The 10,727-nt window shown below is 37.7% G+C and overlaps 1 protein-coding gene across 10 annotated transcripts in view; it reads left to right on the forward strand.

The window, feature by feature from the left end:
• Positions 1 to 10,727, forward strand: part of BIRC6 (baculoviral IAP repeat containing 6) — a 255,673-nt gene that overhangs the window by 231,432 nt on the left and 13,514 nt on the right. For all 10 annotated transcript variants that reach the window (XM_030920767.1, XM_030920772.1, XM_030920770.1 and 7 more), the window contains 4 exons: positions 684 to 794; positions 2,816 to 3,033; positions 4,799 to 4,960; positions 8,304 to 8,381. In XM_030920767.1, coding sequence (XP_030776627.1) covers positions 684 to 794; positions 2,816 to 3,033; positions 4,799 to 4,960; positions 8,304 to 8,381 — 569 coding nt within the window. The remainder of the gene's footprint in view (positions 1 to 683; positions 795 to 2,815; positions 3,034 to 4,798; positions 4,961 to 8,303; positions 8,382 to 10,727) is intronic.

Here is a 10,727-nt window from a genome sequence, read left to right on the forward strand (position 1 = left end):
AGCTACTCAGGAGGCTGAGGCAGGAGAATGGCGTAAACCCGGGAGGCGGAGCTTGCAGTGAGCTGAGATCCGGCCACTGCACTCCAGCCTGGGCGGCAAAAAAGACTATGTATGAGAATTTAGCTTAAATTGATATTTTTGGCCAGCACAGTGACTCATACCTTTATCCCAGCACTTTGGGAGGACTAAGTGGGTAGATAACCTGAGCTCAGGAGTTCAGGATCAGCTTGGGCAACATGGTGAAACCCCGTGTCTACGAAATACATGAAAAATTAGCTGGGCATAGTGGCATGTGCCTGTAGTCCCAGCTACCTGGAAGGCTGAAGTGGAAGAATTACCTTAGCCTGGGGAGTTGAGGTTGCAGTTAGCTGTGATTGCACCACTGTACTCCAAGCCGGGGGGAGGGAGAGGGAGAGGGAGAGATTTTCCTATGTTAGCTGAAGAAAGTGATCTGAATTATCTATTGTTTCATTTCTGCTTTTCATAAAGATGATTATGTTGTTTGCTTTATTACGTTTATGAAATAGAAATTTGTTATTCTCAGAGTGGTTGTAATAAGACAATTGGGAAGAAGTTGACAATTTTTTGGAATTCAAAATTTGAACTCTAGAGGTGAATTGTTTTTAGTTTTATTATTTTAAATGCATACTTAACGTTATTTATCTTGAAATATTAAATAACAGAAAAAAAACTAGGTGAATACTCCAAGAAGGTGGCTATGAAACCCAAACCTTTGTCGGTATTAAAGTCACTTGAAGAAAAGTATGTGGCTGTTATGAAGAAATTACAGTTTGGTAAGATGAAGTTTTTGATTTGCTCAAGATCTCACTTTCCATTTTTTAACAGTGCTTTTGAAATGTGTTTTAGCAAATTAAAGATTTTAAAAATTGCTTGTAACACGAATTTTACTTCATACATGTCAACATTTTTTATCATCTTTGTCTCTTGAATTTATGTCTATATTTTTAGTTATAAACTGTGACTTCAATAGGACTGTAATAGCCTAGAAAAAATGAAATCAGGCCGGGCGCGGTGGCTCAAGCCTGTAATCCCAGCACTTTGGGAGGCCGAGACGGGCGGATCACGAGGTCAGGAGATCGAGACCATCCTGGCTAACACTGCGAAACCCCGTCTCTACTAAAAAATACAAAAAACTAGCCGGGTGAGGTGGCGGGCGCCTGTAGTCCCAGCTACTCAGGAGGCTGAGGCAGGAGAATGGCGTGAACCCGGGAGGCGGAGCTTGCAGTGAGCTGAGATCCGGCCACTGCACTCCAGCCCTTGCGACAGAGTGAGACTCCGTCTCAAAAAAAAGAAAAAAAAAAAAGAAAAACTGAAATCAAAGCCAAGTGTCTACAAAGCAGGCAGAAAATGTTTTTCCTCTGGTGAAACCCCATCTCTATTAAAAATACAAAAATTAGCTGGGTGTGGTGGCAGGTGCCTGTAATCCCAGCTACTCAGGAAGCTGAGGCAGGAGAATCATTTGAATCCGGGAGGTGGAGGTTGCAGTGAGCCGAGACATTCCAGTCTGGGTGACAGAGCAAGACTCCGTCTCAAAAAAAAAAAAATCTGACCTTTATTATCTCACTCTTTACATAGGTCAGGAATTCAGAAAAAGCCATAGTGCCTGTTATGACCTTGTCTTAGAAAGTGTACACCATCACTCACTAAGTCCAGCCAACACTCAAGGGGAGGGGAAGAGGGTCAGAAAAGAATTTGCAGACATATGTTTGTGTATGTGTGTTTCTGTTGAACATAAATATTTTATTGGGCTTTAGATTTCATTCCGCTTCCTAGGTCATCAAAAATATGTCAGCTAATGGCTTTTAAAAATATGTGGCATTGTTTTTTACTTGAAAGCGTTTAGTCACATTTCATGTCTACAAATTCTTTAACTAGTTCTTTCAATCCGGAAAGTTTCATTTCATGAACACGAATGTGTTTATGGATCCTTATGTGTGAGAGATTCTGGTTTAAAGTTACTACCTGTCAGAAATTTAGAATCGTATGTCCAGAGCTCTTCATTAATGTTAGCTAGCTAGAAGAGTTCTCTCATACTACATAAAATCATAAACTCTCCAAGTATGTGACTTTAAACATAATCAAGTTTGCTCCCCATTGGCTTTCAAAATATGTCGGAAAACATACAAGTTTTCAGTTGATGCTCTTTTAAGAAACTGCATTTTCAACCATATGTATCAAATATTTTCTAGTATCATTCTTTTACAACTTGATACTTACTAACTGCCTAATATTCCATAATATGATTGGCTGCCATTTGTTTAACCAGTAAGTGGAGCTTTAGGTTGTTTCTAGTTTTTAAATATCATATGCAACATCTCAATGGCTGTCATTACCTGTAAATATTTGTGCATATCCAGGATTCTATAGGACGAATTAACAGAGGAGAAATTATTGATTAAAATAGGCTGTGCATGTTTTATCAAGTAGCCATTGTCTTTGATTGAATCATTTAAAAAAAAATCTTTGAGTTAATAGACCCTGTCCTCTACATGATATAAAAATTTTCCACTGGGCATAGTAATGGGCCCATTTCTTGCATCTGGTAGATTGTTTTTTATAAAATTTAAAATGTATCCCTGTAGCATGTGAAAGACAACAGTCCATCCATCTGGCAGTGCTAATCCATCTGGCAGTGCTAATATATAGGTGTTATGTAAACATTTACACTTCTGCTATTCTTCCATGGTTGGAAGTTCTCTCCAGTTGGGTGAGAGAAGGACTAGTGATTATTTGTGATTTTTGTCATTATAACAGTTTTTTCCAGTTCTGGTTTTATTTTTTCTTCTCCTTTTAGATACATTTGAAATGGTTTCTGAAGATGAAGATGGGAAATTGGGATTTAAAGTCAATTACCACTACATGTCTCAGGTGAAAAATGCTAATGATGCGAACAGTGCTGCCAGAGCTCGCCGCCTTGCCCAGGAAGCTGTGACACTTTCAACCTCACTGCCTCTGTCTTCATCCTCTAGTGTGTTTGTACGCTGTGATGAGGAGCGACTTGACATCATGAAGGTAAAAAATAATGATAACGAAGCATTCTCCCTTATCTCCTTGGCTCATCTGATTACTCAAATATTTATACAAAACTAGAAATATTATACAAATAAATTATACAAAACACTAGAAATTTTGGTGACCATTTTAAACTGCAGTGAAAGGAGTCCCCCCACCCCACTCCTTTTGTTTTGGTGACAGGGTCTCACTGTTGCCCAAGCTGTATGTAGTACAGTGATGTGATCACAGCTCACTGCAGCCTCCATAAAGAGCCCTTTTCTAATGTTAGTTCAGAGTGTGTGGATCACACTGCTGTTGAAAATAAAAATTTAGAAAATATCAAAAGAGCCATCATCCTTGAGCAAAGATTGTATGAAGCTGGTCACAGTATCAAAGGATTTAATGCTGATCAGTTAAAAAATGTTACAGGATTTCCGTTTTGTCGTCCAAGATACTTCTCTCCTGTTTTGTAGTGTCACTCTTCAAAACTTAATCATTTTCTTTCTTTTCTAGGAAATTTATGTTTTTTTAAATTCCTAAGATCTGTGAATTGCGGGTAATACAATAATATATAATCGCTACTTTTATGTTTAACACATGATAATCTGGCCTTAAATTCCAAGAGTCTGCTGCATCAAGAAAATGTTTAACATTTAACCTGAAAAAGAAAATTTTCTTTTTCTTTATATTTATGATTTAATTCATGGTTAAGCATTCTGTCTTCCATAGATACACAGCTAAAACTATTGGCTCATTGACTTGTAGAAAGTTTTATTTATTTGCTTGCTCCTTTTGATTTTTTGGATAGGCTTATGCCTGTAATCCCAGCACTTTGGGAGGCCGAGGTAGGCAGATCTCTTGAGGTCAGGAGTTCCAGACCAGCCTGGCCAACATGGTGAAACCCCGTCTCTACTAAAAGTACAAAAATTAGCTGGGTGTGATGGCAGGCACCTGTAATCCCAGTAGTTGGCAGGCTGAGTCTGGGGAATCACTTGAACCTGGGAGGCGGAGGTTGCAGTGAGCTGAGATCTTACCACTGCACTCCAGCCTGGGCGGCAGAGTGAGACTCCATCTCAAACAAAAAGAAAAGAAAAAGGGTATGCTGGCTCATGCCTGTAATCCTGGCATTTTGGGAGGCCAAGGTGGGCAGATCAGTTGAGGTCGGGAGTTTAAGAACAGCCTGGCTGATATGGTAAAACCTCATCTCTACTAAAAATACAAAAATTAGCTGGGCGTGGTAGTGTGTGCCTGTAATCCCAGCTACTCAGGAGGCTGAGGCAGGAGAATTGCTTGAACCCTGGGAGGTGGAGGTTGTAATGAGCTGAAATCACACTGCTGGACTCCAGCCTGGGCCACAGAGTGAGATTGTCTCAACAAAAAAAAGAAAACTGTTCTTATTTCGGCTGGGCACAGTGGCTCAAGCCTGTAATCCCAGCGCTTAGGGAGGCTGAGGCAAACGGATCACTTGAGGCTGGGAGTTTGAGACTAGCCTGGACAACAGGGGGAAACCTATCTCTACTAAAAATACAAAAATTAACCAGGCATGTTGGCAGGTGCCTGTGATCCCAGCTATTCAGGAGGCTGAGGCAGGAGAATTGCTTGAACTCAGGAGGTGGAGGTTGCAGTGAGCTGAGATCGTGCCACTGCCCTCCAGCCTGGGTGACAGAGTGGGACTCCATCTCCAAAAACGAAGATTGTTCTTATTTCATGTTGGATTGTATTTTTCTAAATATCAATGTTTAGGAATATTAACATAGGCTTCTGTATGTTTATATATATCCAGGTTCTAATAACTGGTCCAGCGGACACCCCTTACGCAAATGGCTGCTTTGAGTTTGATGTGTATTTTCCTCAAGATTATCCCAGTTCACCCCCTCTTGTGAATCTAGAGACAACTGGCGGTCATAGCGTGCGATTCAATCCAAACCTTTATAATGATGGCAAGGTAATTTAATTGCAGTCTTTTGTTTCAAATGCCAATGTTTGTATACAAAGGTTCTTTGTAATTTGAAGAAAAATTTTGCTTTAGTTACCTGCTTTCTAAGAGAGCATGGGTTTCTTTGTACTTCTCTTCCCTACATCCAGATTAGCTTAAGGAATAGAAGAGAAGAAACTGAAAAGAGCAGAAACAGTTAAGTGTTAAGAAGCACTTACAGTCTTAAGAAGTTACTCAGGGACTTAACGTAAAGTTCTATGATACACACTATTATGAACTTATTTTAAGGTGTACCTTATATTCAAGTGTTTTTACATTTTCTTGTATTAAAAGTAGGAAGATGCATTCCCATTTACAAAAAAGCTGACCAAAAGATAAAAATCATCTCGTATGACCATAAACCTTTTAAAATTAGATTTAGGAGATAATCTCTTTTTTCAGAGGTATTTTGGATACTTTGATGGAATTTCAGTGGTAAATTCTTTGCTGAGTATTCAGTGTTTTAAAATCTAGAAGAGAAGAATTTCAAAAGGTACAGCCTGCCTCAGATATGTGGTTGCAAATTATCATTAGCTCAAATCATGAAAATTAGTGTTTTGGGTTTGTTGCAAAAGATTTGACCAGAGGCAGAACTTTCTTTGGAAGAACAAACAACAGGTTTTCTATAAGTGAGTAGGGAAGAAGAAATAGCAACGTTGACTTTACTTGAGACACTGTAACTTGAATAGAGTGTAAGTGTAAAATATTAAGATGTATTTAAGAAAATAATTCTCAAGGCTTCATTGCATAGAGAAGAGGGTCAGGGCTTGGGAGTCTTAAATTAATAGTCTTTTACCATCATACTTACCTATGTGTTCCATGGTACACACAATTGTGGACTTATTTTTCAAGTTTACACACTGTTAGCATTTAACCTTAGGTCCTGTATCTACAGTTAGGTATGAGGATACATATCTGCCATTGTTAGTCCCAAGAATGCTCTAAAGCAGGGCTGTCCAATGTTTTGGCTTCCCTGGGCCACTTTGGAAGAAGAATAATTGTCTTGGGCCACACGAAAATTCTTTAACACAAACAATATAGCTAATGAGCTTTAAAAAAAAAAATAGCCAAAACATCTCATAATATTTTTTAAAACTTGACAATTTTGTTTTGGGCTGCATTCAAAGCCATCCTGGGCTGCATGTGGCCTGCAGGTTGCACAAGCTTGCGCTAAAGGTCAAATGGTATATGTATGACAGCACTTTGAATAATACACAAAACTTTACAGATACAACTCTTTTTAAATTATTAATCAACTACCTGTTGAATGAATTAACGTATTTTGCATTCTTGCTTTCACAGAGCATTGAAAGAGTAGTAAGGAGACAGACCTTTCTGCATTTAAAGAACCACCTATGCCGGGCTTGGTAGCTCACGCCTGTAATCCCAGCATTTTGGGAGGCTGAGGCAGGTGGATCACCTGAGGTCAGGAGTTTGAGACCAGCCTGACCAATATGGAGAAACCCTGTCTCTACTAAAAATAGAAAATTAGCTGGGTGTGGTGGCACATGCCTGTAATCTCAGCTACTCAGGAGGCTGAGGGAGGAGAAGTGCTTGAACCCAGGAGGCGGAGGTTGCACTGAGCCCAGATTGCGCCATTGCACTCCAGCCTGGGCTACAGGAGCAAAACTCTGTCTTTAAAAAAAAAAAAAAAAAAAAAAAAAGAACCACCTATCCACCTGTTACCCAAATCTGTTGGCCATTATATAAAATTGTTAAAAATTTACAAAATCTGATGAGTATATTTTATGTTGATAGAGTATATGCCAGAAGAACACATGTGATATGGCCCAGTTTTATTTTTATTACAAGAGTAGTTACAGGTCAGATTAAGTGTCACCAGTTCTCTCCCTGCTAAGTGAATAAGTATCTAATGTTATCTTTATATTTTGAGGAACCCTGGGAAGCCTGAATACTCTTTTAGGGGGTCTGTTTGTGTGAGGCTAGATTTGATCCATATACTTGAATCAAAGGAGTATATTGCAACTAGTTGAATGTAGAGGCAGATAATTAAATCAAAGTCTTTTCTGTTAAGCTGTTTTGCATTTTCAGAATTTAGAAAGAAATATACAAAAATATGAAATAGTACCACTTTTCTTTACTAAAAATAGTTATTTTAGTAAAAATAGAACTAGCATATGATCTATCAGTCCCACTACTGAAAATACATCCAAGGGAAAGAAATCAGAAGCTTGAAGAGATATTTGCACTGCTATTTATTGCAGCACTGTACAGAATAGCCAAGATACAGAATCAACTTAGCGGCCATCAACAGGTGAATGGATAAATAAAACATGGTTATTTATACACAGTGGAATACTATTCAGCCATGAAAAGGATGAGATCCTTCCTTTCATAGCAACATAGTCCCTGGCGGGACATTATGTTAAGTGAAATACATCAAGCATTGAAGGATAAATACTGCATGTTCTCACTCATGTAGAAGCTAAAAAAATTCATCTCAATCAACGTGGAGAGTAGAATAGTGGTACTAAAGGCTGGGAGGGAAAGGTACAGAGGAGGGAGTAGGGAGAGGTTGGTTAATGGATACACAATTACAGCTAGATAGGAGGAATAGGTTCTGCTATTGTATAGCACAGTAGGGTGACTATAGTAAATAAAAATTGTATTTTGTCAAACAGCTAGAAGAGAGGATGTTGAATGTTACCAACACTGAGAGGTTTGAGGTGATGGATACAATAATTACCCTATTTTGATCATTACACATCGTATACACATATTGAAATATCACACTGTACCCCATAAATATGTACAACTATGTGCTAATTTAAAATATTTTGCTTTTAAAATAATTTAGTTTTCATTAAAATGTTATTTGTGTTGACATATAATGGGTGCTGGTCCGTTTTGCATTATGAAAAAGTTATAATGCCACACAAATTTGAATCACATCTGAAGATGCCAATTTGTTTTAACAGACCAACCCTTAGGGTTTTGTCTGGAGACATATAAAACTGAGATATTTTGACATGATAGCATTATGTTTTTACTTCTCATTAGGACAGTTTGTTTTTAAGCACTCTTTTTTCTCTCTCTCTTTTTTTTTTTCAAAATGAAACAAGTTTATTTTCTCCAATAACTTCTGTAAATTACAAAGACAAAATACTAAACTACAGCATATAACTTTTCAATATTTAACCGGAATACTCGTAATGAGTACGCATCTGGAAACAAGATAAAAGGCTACACCTCGTCAGGCATCCTACAAAAATATCTCAAGTTTTATATACTCTGCAGCATTTCTATTAAGCACTCTTTTTTCAGTTCTGTTGACGCTTTTTTCCTTTGTCAGGTTTGTTTAAGCATCTTAAACACGTGGCATGGAAGACCAGAAGAGAAGTGGAATCCTCAGACCTCAAGCTTTTTGCAAGTAAACAAAATTTCTCTGACATTTTCACTTAAGAAATAAAGAACTGTGTAGTATTTTTAAAAATTTTTAGTGACCAAGAGTATAGTAAACCCAAAAAAAGATAGATTACTAGGAAATACATATTAAATAGCTTATAGGTGAGAAATTAGCATAGTGGAGTCTCATCTTATGTGGAATCTAAAATCTCAAGTTGGGACATAAAACAAAAATAGAGTTTAGCCAAAACTCCCTTCAAAAAAAATACCAGGCCAGGCGCAGTGCCCGCTGTTTTCTGTGTTTCTTGATTTCAGTTCCTGAACAGATTATGAGAGCCTCTTATAGTTGTGCAGATGCTAACATGAAACTAAAAAAGGAGAGGGGGTCAGATGTGTTGGCACAGCACTTTGGGAGGCTGAGATGGGTGGATCATTTGAGGTCAGGAGTTCGAGACCAGCTTGACCAACATGGTGAGACCCCCCCATCTCTACTAAAAATACAAAATACAATTAGCCAGACGAGGTGTTGTATGCCTATAATCCCAGCTAGTAGGAGGCCGAGGCAGGAGAATCGCTGGAACCTGGGAGGAGGAGGTTGCATTGAGCCGAGATCACGGCACTCCACTCTAGCCTGGGTGACAGAGGGAGACTCTATCTGAAAAATAAAAAGCAATCAATAAAAAGGAGAGGGACAGTAAATTTGGCCTGTCAATAAAAGTCTTTACTCTGAAAATATCAACACATTGACTCAAATCAGTGAGCCTACATTATGGATTGAAAATAAATACTGATTATTATTACATCAATGTAAATATATGTATATATATAATATATAATATATGTTTTTATGTTAATTACCAATTGATTTTTGACTCAGATTCTAAGAAAACACTTTAGCCTGGTAAAAGTAAAATAAATACTATTTTTTGGTTTGATCCAAATAGCTTTTTAAGTGAAGTTCTGTTGATCAGACAATTCATGCTGGCTGCTTTTTTGCATGCCTCTAATATACTTATAGAAATTATTTTTAGTGCAGAATTGATTTTGTTCTGTAGTTTAAAGTTTATTTAACTCTCTCATTCATCCTGTAACACAAGTAGATCTGATGCCCGTTTTACAGATGATGAAAATATAGGTTCTAAATGTTCAGATAACTATACTGTGATCCCTATGACTTCAAATATTTTACACTGTTTCTCAAGCCTAAAGTTTTATTTTATAATACTGAAAAATCAGATTTTTTTAAAAGAGGAAATCCTTCATCCCAAGGGTTTACTGTTTCTCTGCTTATTTCCTGCCTCTAGTAAAATGTAGTGTGCATTAAAATGATTGTCCAGTTCAGACAATCCAGGGGTCCAGAAATTTCCTAAAATGTGTATTATCGCTATTAAATAGCTAAGTTCACTATTGAAAAATAAAGTGGCATTTATGCTCTTCCAAAAAGGTAATGTCTGCTGGGCCACCCAGTGGTAAGATAACCCATGTCATAAAGTATTTTTTGAATTTAATTGCAGGAAGTATTGGTCTCTGATAATGAATCTTTTGTTGTTACTGTTATCAAATACAAACTTTATATTTTTCTCTCTTAGCAGACAATAAATTATAGCCACATTTATTTCTCAGATGTAATTTTTTGTTCCCTTTTTCTGGTACACAAAACCCTCATTCTTTTTTGTTTAACTTTTGTTTTGTTTTAAGTTCAGGGGTTCCACTGCAGGTTTGTTACATAGGTAAACTCACGTCACAAGGGTTTGCTATACAGATTATTTTGTCACCCAGGTACTAAGCTTAGTACACAGTAGTTTTATTTTTTTTTTTCTTTTTTCTTTTTCTTTTCTTTTCTTTTCTTTTTTTTTTTTTTGAGACAGGGTCACACTCTGTGGCCCAGGCTGGGCACCATCTTGGCTCACTACAACCTCTGCATCTCGGGTTCAAGCTATCCTTCCACCTTAGCCTCCTGAATAGCTGAGATCACAGACACGCACCACCACACCTGGCTAATTTTTGTAGTTTTAGTAGTGACAGGGTTTCACCATGCTGACCAGGATGGCCTTGAGCCCCTGATCTCAGGTGATTTGTCTGCCTCAGCCTCCCAAAGTGTTAGGATTACAGGCGTTAGCCAACGCGCCCAGCCGGTAGTTATTTTTTTCTGATCTTTTCCCTTCTCCCACCTTTCGCTGTCAAATAGGCATCTGCAAAACATATTTTGCTTCCTTTAGTGAGCTTTATTTTGCTGTTTTAAACAAAATAGGCTGTGAATCTAAAGTAATTTTTAGATTACTCTAACTGCCTGAGATCTATAAAACCATACTGTGTATCAAAGGAGATGAGGTTAAATAAATAAATGAGTCCTTTTTTATAAATTTGTATT

This window comes from Rhinopithecus roxellana, chromosome 17, assembly GCF_007565055.1.
Source record: "Rhinopithecus roxellana isolate Shanxi Qingling chromosome 17, ASM756505v1, whole genome shotgun sequence".
In the NCBI taxonomy this organism is placed as follows: domain Eukaryota; kingdom Metazoa; phylum Chordata; class Mammalia; order Primates; family Cercopithecidae; genus Rhinopithecus; species Rhinopithecus roxellana.